We start from the raw sequence: 23,780 nt of genomic DNA on the forward strand, positions 1-23,780 counted from the left end.
ATTATCTACGATCGGCTCTCGTGGCGGATGGTGTGTAGGACACGTTTCGTTCTGTAGTTGGTCTTTGAGGAGCCAGCGCACACACATTGTCCATGTTTGGCTGCCACGGCATAAACTTTTGTGTGGCTAAGTTTCCTCTTACGTAAGGATGGGGTGGTGGGGTGCGTTGCATAGTAATACATGATACCTCGGAGATTCAAATGCAAGCTCACAGCTACCGGGGGGGCGGGGGTGGGGTATTTATATAGACGATGAAAATGGGCTTCTGTTGGTTGTTTCGTAAACTTTCTCCCTTAAGTTTCTCTCTCTAGCGTACAGAGACAAGAGTGGGGGCCAGTGAGATCAGATGAAAAGTCGTTAAAAAATTTCACAGCCACTTCTGCTGAACTCTGTTTTTGGTTTTTTGGGCTCGATGTCTGATGCCAAAATTCAAGAGTTGGGTAAACGTGGCAAGAGAAAGGCGAGCGGTGGGGAAGAGGAAGATGGGCCGTCGAGTTTTCTTTTGTTTTCCTCTTCTTCTGGAGGGAAATGGCGTACGGCTGGCGGGCATACTGATGACGACGAAACCAGACGCGAGGAGGAGGTGGAGATGGCGGAGGCGGAGGAGGAGGAGAAGCAGGACCCATTGGGGTTGTTTGGTTCAGGAATCATGACAATGATACTGAGCAAACTCGACGCACGCAGCGTGGCACTAGGTCGTTTGGTCTCGCGAGGATGGCTTGCTGTTGCTTCCAGTGATGACATTTGGGCTCCCAAGGTTCCTAATTCTATTGTTCTCCTCAATTGCTTATTTAATTTGTTTATATATATGTTCAGCAAATTAGTTTAGCATGCCTGTTTTCTTGTGGATTTCTTACTGCTTTGCAATTTGATGTTTGGAGTTCAACAGTTGTCTCTGTTCTGTTCTTGAATCAGTTCATTAACCATGATAAAACGTAGAAAATGAACAGGAAAAGAAGAAATCACTCCATTAGGCTGGAGATGTCCCATTTTTACTGAATGCTTGATCTCCGTCATGCGCTGTTTCTGCATTCTACTCATAAATATCAACATAGACATTTGCATATTTTTCATAACTTCTCCCTTGATCGTCATGTCTTAGTACCCTACAAGTTGGAGTTGCTATTACTAGGCAAATCTTCTCACCTTGAAGAGGTAGGATCTTGTCTCTATGAGAGTAGACATCCCCACCGAAGCGAACTTTTCTATTAATGAGGATGAGGATGGTGAGGATTATACCATTCATGTAATTGAATATTCCAATGAAATTATGCTTCAGAGCTTTGTGGCCAAGGTTTCGTTATTTATCTTACAAATAAATCTCAGATGGGAACTAGCACTTTTAATTATTTGCAGGCAACTTTTAAGTTCTAAGAAGCATGTGATCTTATTGGATATGTGATTGGAGGTATTGCATTTACATAGTAAGCTTTAGGGATATTCGTGCTAAACATGAGAGGCCGAGCAACTTCCCTAGTAACGCTTATGTGTCCTCTTCGATAAACATTTGTGTGAAGCAGTATTGAGACTACTAGTCTGAAGGATAACCTATGATTATTGGATGCTTTTTGACATCTTCTGGACTATTATATATGGTTCTTAACACTTCAACTTTAGCATGACATTAGGTATGCATCATTTGCATAGCAACAATTAATGTTGAGAGCGAAATGCACTATTTATGAATGAGGAAACTGTTGGACTAATCCAAACCAATGAATGGTCTTAGAAATATAAACACTTTTACTATGGATTAGATGATAAGGAGTTTTCTTATGCCTGGCAGATTCACAAACATCACAAAACATTAGTGTTTTCATTGTTGAAATAATCTTGGATTACTTTCTAACATAAAGAATTCAAGATTTTCTAATCCCTTATGACATGTAACTCTTTTGTTGGTAGACAGACGTAGGATCAACTAACAGTGTGTGACTCACAAGCAGAGATGAGATGATAACACTTCTTGCCAATGGTTATAGCCATATTTCATGGTACTGTAGCCAACGTTTTCCTAGTATGAACTGCAACTAGGAAAATTTGGAAATGAAGACTAGAAGGAAGAGAATAATGAAAATGCAATTTATCAATTTCTTTTTTTGGGTTTCTGAGATATCCTGTCTGCTGTATAGACACAAGGAAAATGAATCATGATAATTATTAGAGATCTATGCTCAATCGGGGTTCTCTTAAATAGTGGTGAAAGTTGTCTGTATTTGGACGTACATAAAATGCGGATGATGACGTGGGGAACCATAGAATATCCAGAATGAAATTTTGCCATAAGGCATATAAGAGATTGTAACTTCTCAGTGGTAAGTCTACCATGCATTGTAAATTTACAATGAAGTCAACCCATGGTAGTATTTTCTTTTAATAGATTGGTTTTATGGTTTTTGAGATACAAACCTGTAATTGAAAATGTTGTGTTCTTTTACTACTTCTTCGCCTTGATTGGTCAAGTACGGAGTTTCCAAAGAGTTTTTAATGTGACTTTTGACTTCATGCGTGCTTCATACTGTCTTTTTCTTTTATTGTAACTATTTTGATTTCCTTTCCATAATCGTAAGGGTGAGTCGGCCTTCAAGTCAACTTGTTAATGAGAATAGTATGCAACATAGCTTTTAAGGTATCTAGATCTCCTTATCGCATATGTAACATATAGTCACATATGTATAGTTGTGTTGGTGAGTTTTTGCAGGGAATAGAAATGCGCATCAGGTCAATGAGGCAAAGATGGATTTTGATTGCATTACTTGGTCTTGATGCTTGGAAAGCCTTAGAGCAATCGAGCTCATTATCTGTTGAGTTTTGGATATTTTGAACACTTTATCATCGTATCCCAAGTGGGAGCAAGTTCGCTAAAGACGTTTGAGATATGTGTAGCTGTGTTAAGAAGGAGGTATCCATAAGCGATCTTTGATTATTTTGGGACATGTAAGAGAATTCTCTATGCAATTGATTAAAAAATAGATCGAAGGTTCTGTAGTATATGTACTCCTTGGGCTTAAATAAACAACAAAAAGGATTGTGTCTTTGTAAAGTAGCTTGTCTCATCTGAACTTAGTAGTTCAAAATTGAAGGAATTATTACAATAATTACTAATGGAATGCTTTTACTAATGGCGCTAAAAAACAAGCCCTACATTTGTGGTTGGGTCGAGAGTAAAACAAGGGAAGTTAAGGTTATGTGACAGTCGAATCCAGGGTCTAGGGAGATGCCTCGTGAGTCTGGGCATGTGAAGGCTGCGCTAAAGAAAAAATGGGGAAGCGAAGTGAATGCTACAGTTGATCAAAGGATACATGAGCTACATAGTGATGCAAACAGAAGCACTGCATGGAATTTTGCGTGCGGCGCACTACACAAAGTGGTGTAGCAGGGAGATGAAGAGGTTTGTGGGTGTGTGTAATAAGGTAGTGGATGGGTGTGTAATAAGGTAGTGGATGGCAGAGGCTAGCAGTGGGAAGGGGTGGAAGTTAGTGGGGTGAGATGGGTACCATGTTGCAACGGTATAGATATGATTGATATATCTACAAAAAATGTCGAGTACAAATATACTGATATATACATATAGCTTAATCAATCTTTTAACAATATTTAATTGTTTTTGCATTATTGATGTTAAAAGATAATGATAAATAGAATATATGATTTATTTTTGTAAATATGAGTTGTGCTTTGAAAAGGCACGAACTGTATTGTGCACTTTAACAACTATGTTGCAAAAAGATGTGGCCCATGTGCTGCCACCATTTGACATTTAGAGGCCCAAACAAGTCTAGAGCCGAAGATTAGTTTTTTACTGAAGGCAGCATCGTAGAGACTAGCAAATAAAATGTATCTATGAGCTATGCCATTAAGATTACCTTGATCTAGACAATATAGCGGGGTTTTAGGTCATAACGTTCGTAGAATAATTAGTTTGTACTTATGATATGAACATTGTTAAAGAAATTCTAATATAGATAGACCTATAGTGCAACACCGCGTACAACATTATACCTAACTAGCACTAGTTATCATATACTCTCTTAAGATAATCATCAATATAATATATAATGTTTCATGAGATAATAGGCATATTTGAATTTACTTTCATCAGATGTCCTCCTTATAAAATCCCAACGGAAAATAACGCAACAATCAGTTGCACAAGATTTTAAATACAAACCGGCTCGAGATTGGCATATTGTTATTTTCATAACAAAAATATTGGCTTCAAATATCATTGTTGATCCACTTATTCATAATAATGGCATAGCCCAAATCCAATGACTAGTCGATATGATTTATTTCCTGAAAATTATGTCGCAAAGTGTAAGTGTCCTACTCAGTATATATGTAGTTGCAAATCAAATAACTCATATTAGCCAACCTATATTCAAATAATACCAATAAATATATGAAATCGCAAATGCGTATAATCATATATCTATTTCTAACATAATAGTGACATGTTAGTTTATTTAATTGGAGTACTTTACTCAATTGCTTTGCCGGCTATTATTTTCATCTTAGTCACAATATTTTTTTTATTTGATATCGCACGACATACAGTTTCTATGATATCCTCATTATCAGTTATATCATATAACAGTTTGCAGCTTGTATGATTATGTCACATCATCTCAACTGATCAATGACAACATATAGCTTGTCATTAATTATATCCTCATAAGATATAGCTATTTTTTACTCCAATTCACCACAACAATATCAATATCTTCATTGTCGAATTCTATTCAATAATTATCTTCTTGTCAATAACTTTCCCACTCGATTTCATTCATCAATCAACTATATGATCATATAATTATTTATGTAACGTCCTTATGATACAATCACATTTAACACGTGATAATAATTTCAGCGAGGTCAAGGTAATCCAATAAATAGTCTACAGTTAAATATATAAATAACCAATATATTATATTCACATATATAGATATAAGTATAAGTTCAATATCAAATATATAAAGAACCAATATAAATAATGCTACACATAACTAAGAATACATATACAATCAATTAGCTATATTTAGTTCAAATCTTAAAATGATTCAATAAACACAAGTAACTGTCTATTTTCTGGTCACGTCCTGTAATAAAATATTATACGAATAATAGATATATTGAGAATATCATAAATTCTAAATAAAATATTATATAATATTCGTAATACTGAAGTTAAAATGTATTTTTTATTTTCTTTTAAATAGCTACACTTTTTAAAATTATCAAGTATATATTTAATTTATCAATCAATTCATTAAAATTTATTAAATAGATCACTTGTATCTTTACAACTATCGTTCTTAATAACATTCATAAATCAAATTATTAGGAGAACCTCATTTTTCTTTTTAACATACCATAATATTTCTTGAATATAATTTTTTAATATTTCTTAAATATAATTTTTGAATATTTATATAATTCAACTAAACACTAATACATGTAATTATCTATTTGGTTAATAGGTTTCATGAAAATGAATAAATTAACTATAATAATGGTTAAATCTAGCAGATGTAATAATTTAATTAACCAACTATAACATATTTTTAAGTCAAATGGGATACTTATTTCAAAACCAATTAGATAGTCAAATTTATAAAATTCTCTGGTATATCGAGAAATATAAATAACATTTAGTTAGACTAATTTAGTTTTATAATTACATAAATAAATTAAAATCAAAATTTCATACTTGCTTTCAGTTCTGCAATTGTCTGTGTAGATGTGGATGGGCGTGTGTGTTTGAGTGTGAGTGTGAATTGTGTTTTTGTGTAAGGTGTGCGGTGTGGCGTGGGTGGCAGCATGTGCTGCCCCCTACCCCCCTACTATTTTAATTTTAATTTTTTTATTTTATTTAATTTTGTAGAGGACTATCATTACCTTTTGTCTAATTATTTAATTAATATAATTTATTTTTAAATATTATAATGTGCTCCGATTTACTCCATTTGAGTTTTATTATATTTCAATTGTGTCCTGTAATTTTATTTAAAGTTAAATTTAAATTTTTTTAATAGTTATCAATTAGTCTATGCTCCTAATAAATTTTATACCTGAAATTTAATTGACTTACCTGATTAATAGATAGTGATAGTTTTGTCATACACCTCAACCTCCCAAGTCGCTTCTCCAAGAATGACGATTCCATTCTATTTTTACTATTGGTGTTTTTTTATTTTTTAATTTTTTTATGCTTTTGTCCAAAATTTCTGTTGGCTCTCAAGATATACTCACTTCTTAGAGATCCCTATCTCTGCTTGACGGATAATATGACCAGGATCAAATTGATATCGTTGTAGCATCGAAACATGAGATATCATGTATTTATGACAACTCTGTTAATAATGCTAGTAGGTACACTAGTGGTATTCTTTCAATAATTTCATACGACTCAATAGGTCTCGGGTTCATTTTTTCTTACTTGCCAAATCTCATTTCTTTCATGGAGATACTTTCAGGAAAATCTTATCATATTCCATCTACTTATGGTGCTTATCAATATAACTTTTCGGTTGATCTTGGACTGCTTTCAAACACTTCTTAGCTACTTATATCTTCTCTATTGTTTGCGGCACCAATTTAGAAACCTTCTAGTTGACGAAATCCCTGAATATCCCAATGGGTTGAACTGCGACCTCTCTATATAAAGTTTCGTATGGGGCGATATTGACACTAGAATGAGAATTATTATTACATGCAAACTCCATTAGAGGTAAGTGATGATCCCAGTTGCCTTTAAACTCCATGATACAAGCTCTTATCTTATTTTTCGAGGTTTGATTCATTTTTTCTTGCTGCTCGTCTGTCTAAGGATGAAATGCAGATTTAAATGTAATTTTGTGCTATATGACACAATAGATATAGGCGCACATGTAATCCCACAATTTCGAAAACATACAACTCAGCTAATTTATCGAGAGAATCATAGTTGTGTGGGCAAGAAATGAGCAGATTTCGCCAATTTATCCACAATTATTCAAATAGCGTAATGCTTCTTGAGTGTACGTGGTAACCCTACACCAAAATCTGTAGTGATTTTTTCTCACTTTCATTCTATTTGTAGATAAAGGTCGAAGTTTACCTGTTGGTGCATAATGTTCTACTTTTACTTGCTGACATGTAATACATTTAGCTACAAATTCAACCACATTCTTCTTCATTGTCTGTCACTAGTAGTAAGGTCTTAAATTTTTAGACATCTTTACAGTATCAGGATGCATCACATATTATAAGCTTCTCGCAAAATCTCTTCTCGTAATACCATCGGGGAGTGAAATAGAACATGAAACCGTAAGCTCTCAAGCAGTGGGAGGATCTATGTTAATTGAGGACCGCGTGTCTGTTGAAGAATGAGGCTGCGACTCATAGGCAGTGGCTTAAGGGAACCCACCGGAGCCGTAGCGAAAGCGAGTCTTCATAGGGCAATTGTCACTGCTTATGGATCCAAACCTGGGTGATCTATCCATGACCAGGATGAAGCTTGGGTGAAACTAAGTGGAGTCGGGGATACAAACTCGTTTCCCATTTACCATCATTCCATTACCACTTGTTGGAAAATTTGATCTCTTACGCTGTTTCATTCTTTCCATCATTCGTAACAAGAAAGGATCTCAAGCCTGTGCTTATCTGATCTAATTTACAAAGTCTGACTTAAGTTGCAAGGCTGCTAACAAACCTGTTACCTGATCAATCTCCAATTTTTTATTCATAGATTTCATTTCCAATAGTAATATTTGATTGTTGACTCCTCAAATTGGAGAATATATTGAACTCTTTCTAGTCAAAGCATCTGTTATCACGTGTATTGTCTCCAGATGAAAATCAATAGTGTAACCATTATCCTTTAATAACTTCTATCCATCTCGTTTGTCTTAAATTCAATTCCTTCCTCATTAAGATATATTTCAAATTTTTATGGTGAGTGGAGATCTGAAATTTTTCTCCATACAAAATAATGTCTCTAAATCTTTAATACATGCATCGTCGACGACTCCAGATCATGTGTGGGATAGTTCTTAGCTTGCGAGATGCATAAGCAATTACCTTTCCATTTGCATTAATATACATTCCAAAGCCTGTTGAGAGGCATTTGTATAAACCACATATCCACTGCCACAGATGGCAAAAACAAACATTTAGTGGAGGTCAATCTTTTCTTCAAGTTATGAAAGCTTTGTTTTTGGCGTTGTTCAGTCCATTGAAATGATATTCCCTTCATCATTATTTTATCAAAGGACCAACAATTATGGAAAACCCCCTCAATAGAACTCGTGTAATATCGAGCCAATCCTAAGGTCACTAGGAGCTTATAGTGACCTTAATAGGTATGAAAAGCTGTATTGGCATATCTTTCTCTGCTATACTCAACTGCCAATACGTTGATCGCAAATCGATCTTTGAAAATGTTGTAGCTTCCTTTAAATGGTCAAGTAGGTCATTAATTCTTGGCAATGGATATTTATTCCTTACTGTACCTGATTTAATTGGCATTGATCGACTCAAAATCCTATACTATCATCTTTCGTTTTCAAAAATAGTAAAAGTGCTCGCCACAGTGAAGTAGTGATAAATCTTTTTTTCAACAATTCTTCTATTTGCTTTTTAAGCTTGTGTAATTCCACTGTGGTTATTCTATACAGTGCAATAGAAATCGGGGCACCTCTTAGGAGAGTTTTATAGGCGAAGTTTCAGGGAAGTCTCTCATTATAGGGATCTCTTCCCACGTGGAATTAACCTTTTCGGGATCTATCACAAGGGTTAGATATGCTTGATATCTTTTTGGTATCAATCGTCTGGTATCTACTGTTGGTATATACGAACCGTCATTACCTGACGATGCCTACAAACATTACTTTTGATTTTTTAGGAGACTCAATCATCATTTCCTTTTCATAACAGTCAACTTCACTAACGTCCTCAAAATTACACCAACTCCTTCATATCCATCACTTTCAATTCACACTAACCTCCTTTTCTAGCACTATGCACTACAAAAACGCTTCTCACAGAAAAATAACCATCAAATTATTTTCTAAAGGACTATTCTCGTCCGTATTTTAGATGCAAGTTCTGATGAGTAGAGCCAGGATCAATGGAAACATTAGCTTCAGTGTCAAATAACAAGATTGTACTTCATATCACGGAAGTTAGGGCTTCCTCCCTAGTCATGTTATATATCCTTGTTTAGGTATGCCCTTGAGTGACTTGTGCTCAGCCTCAGCCTCAGCCTCAGCCTCAGCCTCTGCCTGTATCAGCTCTTTTGCCACCTCTTCCAACACTACTTTGGCTTTAGGTTCCATTGAAAGCATTGCTACCTAAATTTGCAGTCTTAACTAGGACATCCATGGACATGTGTCCCCTACCTCCGCAATCATAATAAATTTTGGGTATAGGACCTGGTTCCCAATATTATCCCAAATGTCATTTCCTACAAATAGAATAACTCGAAGTGAAAGCTGACTTCCTGCTATAACGTTGTCCCACTCCTATGGTAGATGAACTGTGGTAAATTGAATCTCTAATGAAGCTCATTGGTCGCCTAAACCTTGGCTTGCTACTTCCTCGAAAGGCAGTCGAAAAGTTGCCACTTTTTGCAGAAAATGGACGATCGGTTCCTCTCTTAGTCGACCTACTCATCTCCCCTATTGTATGTGCTGACTTACTCTTTTCTTCCCATTTCTTCTTGTCTATGGTCACCTTATTCCCGTTCGTAGGGCTGACTCAACAAGAGTTTTGAAATTCATAGTTCTAACGTCAAGACCCTAGTATCTGGTCGTTGTCCCAGCTCAAAACAATAACAATGATCCTTCTGTGCCGCACTTGCTTCTGGTGCATAGTTGGCGAGCTTGTGTAGGTAGATGTTGCCTTGGTAGGGCCGATAGTAATACACTGTGTGGGACGGAGTAAGGGCCCTTCTCACCTCCTACGAGTCGTCCGACGGAAAAGACCTTTTGAATGGAGTAAAAGAACTTGGGATCGTCGATCTCTTCTTTAAAGTAATGCGACAAAATGATGTTGATATTCTGCCACTAATTAAATTTAGGAATTCCATCCTTCTTATCTCGGTACATCTTAGGTATGTATATGCCATCAAATTTTTATTGAAATTCAGCCAAGTTATCTCTCTTGGCTCATATCTCTTCTCTACTAACCTCCACCCAATCAGTGCATTCACCATAGATGAAGAGACTACATACTTAAGTCGATTCTTTGGGGTGCGATCTACTAAGTTCGTCGTGTTCTTGGCCTTTTTCCACCATACCTCAGTAATCTCTGAGTTTATGGTACTTTCAAATTTAATAGATCCCATCTTTCTGATTCTTTCGTAATTACGGCCAATCATAGAAATTACTGGTGCCAGCACTGGGGCTGGAGTAGGTTCATGCGCTTGTGCAAGTAACTGTGTTTGTGCCTGAAAGATCACTGCATACTTTGGTGGCATCCTCTCGGCCAACAAACCCCCCCTCCCCAACTGCATCCACAGGTGCCATTGAGCCTTTTATGGAATCTGTTGACTCTAAGTATTGGGTCAGCACTTGCACCTTGAGAATTCATTCTACATTAACCAATTTGTCATTAGACACATCTTATAGTCAACCCTAGAAACGTAGACTTGCTCTAGAACCACCTAATTGCAACATCCCCTACATCATTGTACCTAATTATCATATACTTTTCGTATTACAATCCCTTTTATAAGATAATTTTGATTATTAATGTAACATATAAACGTCTCATGAGATAATAGGTATATTCAAAAGATAATATTTATTGTCCCCAGACCTCCTCGTTTATAAAATCTTGGAAGAAAACAACGCAATAACCAGTTGTACAAGATTTTATTGCGAATCGATCCGAGATTAGCATATTTAATATTCTCATAGTATGGTTGACCCATCTATTCACAATAAGGGTACGGATCAAACTCCAAGAGCTAGTAAGAGTTATTTATTTCTTGAAAAGTGCGTGGCCAAGGGTGAGCTTCCTACTCTGTAAATAAAGCCAAGCAATCTATATATACAAATACATGTTGCGAGTCAAACATAATATGATCATATAGACTAACCAATATTCATCAAATAATACAAGTGGATATAAGAAATCACAAACGCTCATAATCATATATCAGTTTTTTGATATAATAGTGACATTTTAGTTTATTTTTTTAGGGTCCTGCTTAATAAAACTGGAGTGCATCACTCTGGCTTTATCGGTTGTCATTCTCATCTGAATCATAATACTTTTTCTTACTTGGTATCACACGACATAACTCGTATGATGCACCAACAATATTAATATTGCACAGGACACAACTTGTATGATGCCCCAGCAACATTAATATTACACAGGACACAGTTTGTATGATAAATTCCATCACCGATCATATTACATAACGTACAGCTTGTATGATATGCCAAATCGTTACTGATCAATGAAAACACGCAGCTTGTCATGGATCATATCATCATAAGCTATTGTAGTATACCTCCTTCCAGTTAGGTAAGCCATTTTTATTACGATTCACAACAATAATATTATTTGTTTTCACCATTCAATTCTATTTTAATAATTATTTTCTCATCAGTAAATTTTTCATTCGATTTCATTCACTAATTAATTATACGACCACTTAATCAATTATCTTACGTCCTTATAATATAACCACGTATAATACGTAATAACAATTTCATCGATATTAAGGTAACATAATAAATAGTCCATAATAAAATATATAAAAAATGACTATACTATATCCACATATATAGATATAATTTCAAATTCACTATCAAATATATAAGCAATCAATATATTTAATACCACAAATGTAAATATATTTATATGTATAAATCATTTAGTTATACTTTTCTCAAATATCAAAATGCTTCAATAGACATAAGGAACTATTTAACCCTCTATTTTGTCCGCATGTCCTATAATAAAATATTATATGTATAATCAATATGTTGAGAATATCATAAATTCTAAATAAAATATTATATAATATTTGTACGTTTATCACCAATGTTTTAACATTTCATTTCAAACCTTTGTTTCATTTTCTTTTAAATAGCCATACTTTCTAAAATTCTCAAGTATATATTTAATTTATCAACTAACTCATAAGAATTTATTAAATTAAACCCCATATATTTTTAAAACTATCATTTTTAATAACATTCCTAAATAAAATTATCACAATATCTCATTTTTTTTATTTTAACAACCATATTATTTGTCTAATATAATCTTCTAGTATTTCTTAAATATAATTTTTGAATATTTTTATTAATTTTTTATCAATCCTTGGCTGTTATATAATTTAAGTAAATACCAATTCATATAACTAAGCATTTGGTTAATAGGTTTGATGGAATTGAATAAATTGACCATAATAATGATTAAATCTAACAAATTTAATAATTTAATTAACCCACCATAACATTTTATTTAAGTCAAATGGGATACTTGATTCAACACCAATTTAAAATAATCAAACTCATAAAATTCTTCGGTTAAATATACATCGGACAATATAAATAGTATCTAGCAAATAGATTAATTTAATTATATAATTATATAAATTAAAATAAAAATTTCATACTTGCTTTCGGTTCCGCAATTCTCTATGTGTAAATGTGTGTGGGCGTGTGTGTTTGAGTGTGTTTGTGTAAAGTGTATGTGTGCGAGTGAATAGGTATAGGTAGATGAGATGGTGGGCGACAGAACGTGTTGCTTTCACAAAAAAATTTACAGTTTTAATCCTCATATATTGCTTCTAATTCGTTTTCAGTCTCTAAATATGAAGTTCTATGTTAGTCCTTCAATTTTTAAAAGATTAACAATTTTTGTCCTTAGGCCTGGTTGATGATCATTTTGCCATTTGAAAGAAAATATGTAGTCCAACTATCTTTTCTCAATACTTATAATCAAACCCAACATGCTTTTGAAAAAAAATATTATTGTCTACAATATTAATGGTCAGAGTAAATGACTACTATTAACTATTACTAAACAAAATTGAGCTTTTCCATCATTAATTATTTGTCATGATTGAGAACCGTGGTCAAAACATTCAGCCATGTTAAATGTTTTAGCCACTTTTGTAATAACCATGGCCAACAATCGTTGTGTGGCTAGTCAATAATTATTTATTTCAGCTATTGTGATTAACCATAATAATTACTCGTAGTTAAATATTATAATTCTTTTAGTGATATTTTTTCTTTGTTTCTGGGGTATTTCGAATTTTTGATTTTACGGACTTTTTTCAGCCATATTTTCGGGAGCATGTTGGGTCTGATCATGAGTATAGGCAAAAGATAGTTGAATGATATGTTTTTTTTGAAAGGGCAAAATGGTCATTAATTAGGTCTAAGGATCGAAGTTATTAATGTTTTAAAAGTTGAAAAATCAAAATAGAACTTCAATATGTTTAAGGATTGAAAACGGAATAGCGGCAATATATGAGGATCAAAATTGTATATGAGGATCACATATTTCACGCATAAATTTTATTTTAATTTCTTTTAAGGATGTCAACTTCTAAAGCTTCAAATTGGAAGAATCCATGATGGATTATACGTCTCTGTCTGATTTCAAATGAAATTTTTTGGAGAGATTTTAGAGGTGACAATTAGAGAGACGAGTAAAAACTTCAACAACATTGTCCTTGATCTCTTAAATGCATGAAGCAACTAGAAAGGAATGGAACATCAATGAATGTAATATTTCTTTTGGGTAAATAACAATTTGCGTCCATATGATATTGAAAATGAGCGAATAGCCCTTCTATGAAAAAAAAAACATAGCAACTTATTTCCTATACTTTTTAAATAGAAGCAATTTACCTTCCTACGTAGAAGTAGATTGCTTCATTTAAAAACAAAATAGAGGGAGGTAATTATTTAAACCCAGAAAGGTAAATTGCTATTTGTCTTTTCATAAAGGGGTAATTTGCTCATTTGCATATCACAGGGAGTTGCTTGCATTCTTCCATATTTCTTGTCACTGTAATTGTTGAAGAGTAGTAGTACTATAAACTTGAGCTCCAATTTAAAATAATGGCAAACATTATCCATGTCATTTTTTTATTGAGTTCTGACCTATTCTGCAAATTTCTAGTGTGAGAACACTCTCGAGTTCTAATTGATACAAAGATGGTAAAGAAGTCGTGAAAAAGATAGAAAACAAAGATGAAATGTTCCGTTAGAATGATGCAACATATGGTATGCAGATTTTTAAGTGGATTTATAATGTCCGCGTTTTATTCAATGTTGTAATCTATGGAATCATTGGGGCCAATAGTGAAGCCATCACGAAGTTAGGTTTATTTGTAGCATTCGATACAATTTTGAAAAAATGAATAAGATTGAGCCATATTGTTGTTAGGACCTAGGACGGAAGTATAGTTGACTGCCTTGGATGGGATGATTAATTTTTTTAGTCGATAGCTCGAGCATGAGCAAGTCCATTGGTTATGAGGATGGATTAGAATATTGCGACATTGGTGGGGAAAGATTGAGTTGCTTGATAAGTTGCCATCGTTTAAACAACCATCGTCCAGATTGTTTTTAGCGACGTCACCTTTGCCCTTCTGTACAAAGGGCGATGGTGAGGGCGCTGCAAAAGGGGAGCAGAAGGGGGCGCCGGCTAAATCCAGGGAGACATCCCCCCCGTCACCCAGGCCGTGACTGCCCCCAACATGCCACTGACGGAGAAGAAGACAAAAGAAAATTATTTTCTAAAAATAGAGTAAATATATTTTTTTTCAGATTTTAAATATTAAATAATTTAATTATTTAATTTAAATATTAATATTATTTGTTGCTTTTTTATATTTAATTAGTATATTTCATAAAAAAAATTATTAAAATATATTTCAGTTAATAACATATAATTATTATAACTAACTTTTTATCTCATGTAGAAGATTTTTTTTAATTTAAAAATTAATTTTAGTATATTAAATTTGTATTTTTTTTTTAAGTCTAGAATTTTAATTTTTAAAAGCTTTATGTACTGTTTAGTGTTTTTATATTTAAGTTAATATATTTTATAGATAAGTATAATTTATTGTAATATATTTGAACTCAATAAATAATTTAAATGAATTAAATATATTGTAAAATATATTTAAATAAAATACATTGTCCAATGCACAAACTTCCTATTGGTGTCAGAATGTCTACACAGCCCAAGTTGAGGTAATCTAAGAGTAATCTATAAGAAATCATCACACCTGAGTGTGATGAGGGGTTTTCTTAACAGGAAAGTGTTGTAGAGCCTACAAAATCTTGCTTTGCGATTGTCTTTCTAACTTTGAATTAGTCTCAAGTTCAAAAGACAAATTGAAAAGATGTTTGTTTGTCAATGATGGACCCAAACCCTGTATGCGAGAGAAACACAAGGGAAATTAATAGTAAATAATGTGAGGTTTTTAGCTATGTTAGGACATGTAAATGGATGAGGGTGCAGCATCTTGAATTTAGGTTGTGGGTAATGAGATCAAGCCACCAAATATATATTACAAGTACCAAAAAAATTTGGAGTTCATTAACACTAGTTGGGAAACGCACATGTACATACCCTTGCTTATAGTTGCTTTTTTCCCTCTACAACCAGAGTGTTTTGACATAAATCCAAATATATAGAGCAAGATGTGGAGTTGTGAAAGGCTTGTAATTTTCATAATGAGGTAAGTAGATATTGACTTCAAAGCGGGACATTTTGGAATGCTTATTACAATCTGACAAAGGACCTCAAGAGTATTAGGTAAAGAGCATTGTCTTTCAAAGAAATAATTGGGGTTCTATTTTTAATTTTGTTAAATCATTGTCTGAATGAGAGCTGGTTATTAGAATTTTGACCATAAATTAACATTTTCTATCACTAAGCTCACTTGTACTTCATCCGGTTGTTTAGGAACTTGAAGTGTATTTGAGCAATTAAGTAAATAAAATTTAGGTATGCGGTACAAAGACAGTTTTTTTCTTGCCAATTAGTATATTTGTGCATTGTATTCGAAAAGAAGAACTACGTTGGAGTAGAGATGATTGAGTGACCTTTCGAGGTAATGATATGGCATGATACATTGACCTTATCTTTTGGATGGGATAGATGAGACCAATGGATTGTTGTTAGAGAGATTGGGTCCATTAATGATGAAGGAAACATTCTTGTGGTTGAGGATAATGATTTTATTTTGGTGACTTACATGAGATTCTGGAGTCCTGAGTGGAGTGATGGGAATTGAGATAGAGAGTAGAAAGCGTTGCGATATTCATCTTCAAAAATTCAGGGGGTAATGTGTACAAAGTATCTTTCTAAAAATCCAACAAGAGAAGAATACTTTTCTCATCCAGATCTATCATGTACGTCCCATTAACTCATGAGCCATAATTAGGTCTAAAAGCGTGTCCGAGGCTTTGTGTTTTGGACCTGGACTCGACCTAGGTTTTTTAATAGTTTTATGTTTTCTATATGAATTTTTATAGAGAAAATTTATAAATATATGAAAGAAAATGTATATTTTGTTTATACTTATAGTACACAAAAAGAATAGTTTTACAAATTAAAATAATGATAGTTTTAAGTCTTAATGTAATACATAAATTATCTTCGCTTACAGGCTTTTTAACTGGGTTCTCACTCGCTAATGAATGGGTAGTTTGTTTACTCCATTCCTTCATAATCTCAGGAACGGTGGGGCGTGGAAGCTTCTTTTTCTTTTAATTCCTGAATGTGTTTTGAAAGTTCTAATATTCTAGAGTGTACATATCCATATATAAATTTATAAAAAATATGTTAATTTTTTCAATAATATTTTTGTCTCAAATTTATAAAGAAGGCAGTAATATTCTATAAACATATATTTTAAAAATTCTAGTCAGGTTTAGCGGTTTAGCCTGTTGAACTGGGTCCCAGGCAAGTTAGTTCTCGGGTTTTAGCTAAACTACACCAAACTTGATCTGTTGTCTTTCCTACTAACAACCACTTGAATAATAGATTGATGCGTTCATAATTGAACTAGTCTATGAGGTAGCATTCGTTATTATGGTGGAAAAGTTAAATTCATTGAGATAAAGCTACTTACAATAGTATATACAGAAACCTACCTAGCCAATGGCCACATGGTAGTGAAATTAGTTAGCCATAGTAACATTGGCAAGGCAATACCTTCGGGGGAATAAAAAAATAAGGAATTAGTGGGAGAATATGACAAAGTAAAGTAAGACAACATTGAAACCTGCTCCTATGCCCACGTCAAATTCTAATTTATGGAAGAGAAAAAAAGAAAATGAGGAGTGCCAACCACCAGAGAACCATCTAAAGAACTAAATGATGTTATCAAGAGAACTCTTTAGTTTTTTAATAACTAATAACTGCTTGATTCCTACTAGTAGTGTATCATATATGTTTTAACTTATAAGAAGTATTTTAAGGGTCATTTGAAATGTAGCTATGAGTTCATGCTAAATAGGTTGATAGTGGGATAGTCGTCGGCATAGCTACAAACTAGTGTGGCACCATCCTATAACAACATAAAGTTGAATGGATATTTCTCAATAGATCGTAGAACTCTCTCATGTCTAAGTAAGAAAATTTTAAATTCGAATCATAAGTAGAAAAAAATTTGAAAACTTATACATAAGGAAACACTATCCTCCATATATTTATGAGTAGCGGTTCACCATAATGACTTGCGCAATTTTCCATAAGTAATGAACACATTCTCAAAGTAAAAAACATGGCTTGATAATTTGGGTACGACTAATCTTTATTCTGTAACATTGTAGGATTCATTAACTTGTGTTGTTTATGATTTGTCACGGGTTGAATTTTGGCCTTTAAATGCAAACCTTGCACTTGTTGGCCTAAAACAAGGCTAGGGAGTGATATCTAATTATAATAGGCTCAACCACATACGATTATGCAAGTTGTTAGTGAAGCTTACTAAACCAACTTATAGACCCTTTTTAAAGATATGAAGTACCATTATATTTGGCTAGTTGTTTCGGTAAGAAGTGCAGGGGTATTGATTAGATTTGTGATAGTTGTCTTCATATGTGTGATTGCTAGAAATAAAAAAAGAAAAGGAAAAACAAGAAAAAAGTTGCAACATGGAAAGGTCTTTAATGTACCCCTAAGATTGTTCTATTTTTTCTACATTTTTGTAATGAAAGAGGTGTTAAGTGATTACTTGATTAGAGCCCCTTATTGCTTGGGTGCAACTTTTATGCAACAAGCATTTAGTGCTACAGTAAATATAGAATGCAACCACTCATTTTTTTGCAGGGTCATGATTCAAGTGTAGATGTATCTTCGGTGGTGATAAAGTTACTAGATGTCAAAATATAACAACATTATGAATATTTTATGAGGTGTACGAGATTAAATTGGTTGTATTTCAGATGCATAATATAACATACAAGTTCTTGCTGTGTATGTTTTGTGTATTTTGATGCACCTACATGGGTCTTAAGATTAATTTAGATGCGTATTATCTTATGCGTGTAAGTGTATAACAAAATCTAACCTATTACATTCACACTTTGTGCCATGTGTGCCTCTACTAGTAAAGAACTTATGAAATGGTTGCCAAATCCTATAAAGTTAATTGTGATAGATAAGATAATGGCCTATGACCTCCCTCAAGGAAAATAAGATCTATCCTTTATTATGCTTGCATGTTAAATAGTACATACATGTATGCCTCGTTGTTTTCATTCTTATGTATGATATAGAATGTCCAAAATTTTTATTATAGTAAATTTTATAAAGTGCAGTACTAAAACTTGAAGTAATTTAGGGAGTTAAATTATATATACGACATATGAGGTTTGTCGCAATTATAAAGAATTCATTATTAGATAAAAAGTTGCATTTATATTTCTTGAGGTTTGCTCAATTTTATATCTTTCTCCTTTAGGATTGCAACAAATAATTCATGTGAACTTTCAATTTTCTCTTTCTATTTGTGGTTATCCTGAATTTGATTATTCTTTACAAACGAAAGTGTATATTTTAAGTTTATTTGATATGTAGATGGAGGTACTTATAATTAATAAAAAAATGCAAGAGTTGTTTTTGTGATACTTAGTGATCTGCATTTTTGTTGACATAAACTAATTTTTTCAAGTTGGAATAATTTTTTGAATTTGATATCTCATACTTACATTATATATTTATGCATAAAATGTGTAATAAATAAAAATATATATAATGAATTATGAAATTATATGAACATCTATATCTACACAGTTAAAAAGATGATTATTTATACAAAATTAAATTTGAAAAATTTATAAAAATATATGAATGTATAGAATATAAAAATATAGATGCGCATATATGAAAGAACTTTATACACCACAAAAACATAATTCTCTAATACAAAATACAAAAACATATTTATGATATAAAATACATAACATAAAGAATATGAATAATAAGCAAAAAAAATCAATAAGATGCATACAAAAATACTTGAATATATATTGTATAAGAAGTATACTATATTAACAAGTAAAGCTATATATACACATATCGTATGAAGCACCTTTGATGTATGTTATACATAAAAATAACTATATATTCATGTCGAATTACTGCGTATATTTTCTCAACATATAGATGTTTCTAAGTTATATCTATATTTTATGTTGCATATAAACATGTGGTTTAATAAATGTCCTAGCCGATTATGATTTGAATTTTAAAGAGTTATTTTTGTATTAATTAAGATATGCATTGTTGGAAATATGACACTTTATTTTTCTTATGTATTACAAATATTGTTGTTAGATATAGGCGTACCTTTAGGTTTAAGGATGTTGTCGTTGTTCATAAGTGATAATATCTTACTTATTTTTCACCGAATTGGGGATTCATGCTTTTTCATAAGTTTCCGATTCGGAGTGTAAGCCTTTTGTAACCCCAGTGGTGTAAATATAATTCTTAATAGAATAAGGAGCATTTCATGAAACGTCTATCACACACACACACACACCCAACTATTTATACCAAACATAAAATATGACTTCCATGATACCATACCCTTATTTGAATACTTTGTAATAATGAATAAGAATTAGTTGCAACTAAAATACAGAGTTCCATTAGAGAAATAAATTACTTGGTAGTCTTAATTCCTCTAAATTAGCTAAATTTAAGTTTAAATCGAATGATAGCATCAAGTAAAATAAAATACAAAAGGAGAATAATTTTTCAAAGGATTGATATGCTGAAATATATTTTGGATATTTTTAAAAAAACTAAAACCTACTAGTACACATAGGATGTTTGACAAAACATTTTAAATGCACATGTAGTTAATAAGTCAAATATTAAGCTAGAATTTTGGAATAAATAGCAGACAATATCAAAACTAAAACCATAAAATTAAATAAAAAATTATAAATTTTATTAAATTAGAAGTACTTTTTGAGAAACTTAAAAGAGTTAGATTCTAATTGGCTTGATATTAATAGTATTATATAGGAATTTGAGAACAAAATGCACCATCCAACCTAAACAGGGAAAAAGAATTGATATTGTAATAAGAATGCAATGATGTAGGAGGTTGAATAAGAGTATGCACAATATTATACCATATAGACAAATTTATGATTCATATCAATTGGTATTAAAATTTAAGTAACAATAATTATAGTATCTTATGATACAAATAGAATTATTTTAATACAAGATCTTTCCAAAAAATTAATGTCCTCCCTAAAATTAACTAACCATTAGTATCACCAATCGATCAAGAAAATTAGAAAGAAAAATATATTGACAGAAGAATAGCAAGAGTGACAATGTAATGATTATAATCGATATTTACCAAAATAAGCAAAAAGGCTTTAAAAAATAGCGATGTATTGTAAACTAATTGCGTTACTAAAACATTAGCTATGAACTATTCCAAGGACAAAATAGAAGAATAAGCAAATCATAATTTGGAAATGCCTAAACTTGAAAATTAATACATGAAAAAAAGGACATTGTGGACTTTCGCTTAAAGTTGTGATTGGGGATCTAGCACCAAATGAATTATACTACATTTGACCCTCAGGTTGCATTTGATTGAAAAATGGCGAAACACATGCTATAATGGTAGGGTTGAATCCTTCAATTCTAATTTTAAACTATATTTTGTTGAATATTGATGGATTTTAAATTCTTGTCCACTGAAATTACTTCAAATTCTTTCTCCAAATTCTTCTCTAAACCTAAATCCATCAATCCAAATGCACCTCGAGAGAATTTGCGTGTATGATACCTCCTTTTTCTTAAGAAAATTCATAGTAGATATCTTTGGCAACTTTCTTCTCAAAGGGTGTGTCCCACTCTAATTGGTAATGGCGAATGGCCATAAGTTTCACTCATTCGTCTCCCATATGTCAGTTCCAATTAAAACACGAACTTTCAAATGTGACGGTAGGAATAAAATCTATTAACAGAATATAGAGTGTTAAAAACAAAACACATTTTTTAAGTTTGTTCAATTCAATTTAAAGTATGTAACCGGTTGAATTGGGAAATGTTAACTTCCTCCATGATCTTGATAAATGTGTGTGGTTAAGCATTTTATTTACTAGTAAACATCGTTTTCTTTGGTTTATGTTGCAAAAAGTGGTAAATCAAGTATAGTTGAGTTCATCTATTTATTACAAGAATATTCAAATTCTCAAATATCTTTATGAGGAAGTGGTATTAATTTCTTGAAAACTTTTGTATTAATCAACTTCAAGTATTGACAAATGTCCTACATGCTCCATCTCAATATAATTGCTCTCTTTCCGTGGTACAAAGTGACACTATTTGATACTTGAAACAAGCTCAATATGATTATAGCTTTAGATATTACTAAAACTTTACATCTTAACTGTATTAACCTGTTGAATTAGGTTGAAAAAAAATTGAGTTTGTGATTTTATTGCAAGTAGGGAAATAGTCAAGTTGACATGTTACTAGCCTATAATTTTGGAATAAAGGGACTATTTTTTAGGATTATTCAAATGTTTCTAAAAATAAAGTGGTTAATAGCACAAGAGGAGTACATTTTTTGGACAAAAGTAGTCCTAACATTAGTTTTGATGTCCGAAAGAAATGGAGATTAGTGTGTAGTGCCATTTAAATAGAGTTTGGATTGGTGATTGGGCATTTCTTTTAATATAGCAACCATACATGCACGATGACTTTCCACATAGCACTAAGAGTTAGCCCTTTTTTAGTATTTGTGAGAGAGCTTTAGCGCGCTACTTGGAATCACTTTGGTGTTACAAGAATGATATTTTGAAGTAATGCATTTTTAGGATATTGTACTACCGAACCCAAGATTAATGAAATGTGTTTGGATGGTGGCTAGGAAATGGTTGATGTGATATATTATGGGACAGATGCATTTGGGTGACCAATTTTTAGACCAATAGTCTACTTCAGGTGTCGGTTTTGTATTAATAATGGTGTCACTAGTTTTTTATTACTTGTTATTATATTAACATGGTATAATATTCACGTTAATAATGATAGTTGATTTAATTTAGATATATATTATTTACCTATAATAGAAAGATACATAAAGATGAAAGATAAGTTTTGGGTAAACTGAAAATCCTACGTTGTGTTTGGAGATGGGCCAAAACATGGACAATGTTTGTCTTGATTTGTTTTAGAAGTTTTTGTGGTGCTTTGAGATATTTTGAAACAGTGCCTCATTTATTTTTGGTCAGAATAAGTTTACACTAATTATAGGTCCTACAATTAAAAAAATTATATACATATTCATACATATATATAAATATATATAAAAAAAATATGATTAACAATGAACAGTAGTTTTTTTCTCCCACTACACAACATCAAACATACCATGCTTATTTTATATTATCTCCAAAAATAAATCCAAACATAAACACAATCTCTAACACGTACTTATTTATATTTGTTTTTCTCTCTCTATCTCCACAGAACACACCAAAACAAGTTAAAAATGAAACCAAACATAGTGCTAATATTTTGTTTTGGGAGAAGTAACATTCGTGTTTTAGGGGAAATTAGTAACAGATTTTTCATCTTTGGTTAATGAAAACAATTTAGAAAATACAATCAAATCTTTCCTCGTTTCTAAATAAATATCGGCTTGTACCACTATATTGAAATGAAGCACTGCCCTTACTATTTACAATATGGTACATAAACTTGCATACCAAATCTTGTGGGGATGCAACAACTTAACTTGATGCTAGAAGTGAGAGAAAATAACATGTAGCTTTCAAATGTAAAACTCATCCTAGTTATTACTTCTAGAAGTAAGTGCCTTGTTAATGGATTATAGATACAATATTTACTGTTATTGGTTTTTTTACCAACATTTCAACAAATAGAACTTGTAGCTAATGAATAAGACTTTTATTTATAAGAATTTGTTGAAATGAAATAGATAACATTGTTTCCCCTAAAATACATTCTCCATATTGATGTTTCCACGTTTCTTCATTCTAAGTAAATGTTATCCTTTACCACTATATGGAAATCAGACATTGTCCTTTACTATTTATAATATATTACGTAAATTTTGTGACGCACCAAATCTTGTGGGGATACAACCTAACTTGATGCTGGAAGTGAGGAAAGTAACATGTAGCTTTCAAATAAACTCATCCTAGTTACTACTTCTAGAAGTAAATGCTTTGTTAGTAGACTATAGATATAATGTTTATTGTTATTGGTTTTATACCAACATTTAAAAGAATTGA

At 32.2% G+C, this 23,780-nt stretch overlaps 1 protein-coding gene across 1 annotated transcript in view; it reads left to right on the plus strand.

Annotated features, from left to right (window-relative positions):
• The first annotated feature begins 213 nt into the window (after nt 1-213).
• LOC105158630 (uncharacterized) overlaps nt 214-23,780 on the plus strand; it is a 32,133-nt gene continuing 8,566 nt past the window's right edge. The window contains exon 1 of the mRNA XM_011075442.3: nt 214-757. Coding sequence (XP_011073744.1) covers nt 413-757 — 345 coding nt within the window. The 5' untranslated portion in view covers nt 214-412. The remainder of the gene's footprint in view (nt 758-23,780) is intronic.

Source organism: Sesamum indicum, linkage group LG3 (assembly GCF_026168435.1).
Source record: "Sesamum indicum cultivar Baizhima isolate 11 linkage group LG3, ASM2616843v1, whole genome shotgun sequence".
NCBI lineage: Eukaryota > Viridiplantae > Streptophyta > Magnoliopsida > Lamiales > Pedaliaceae > Sesamum > Sesamum indicum.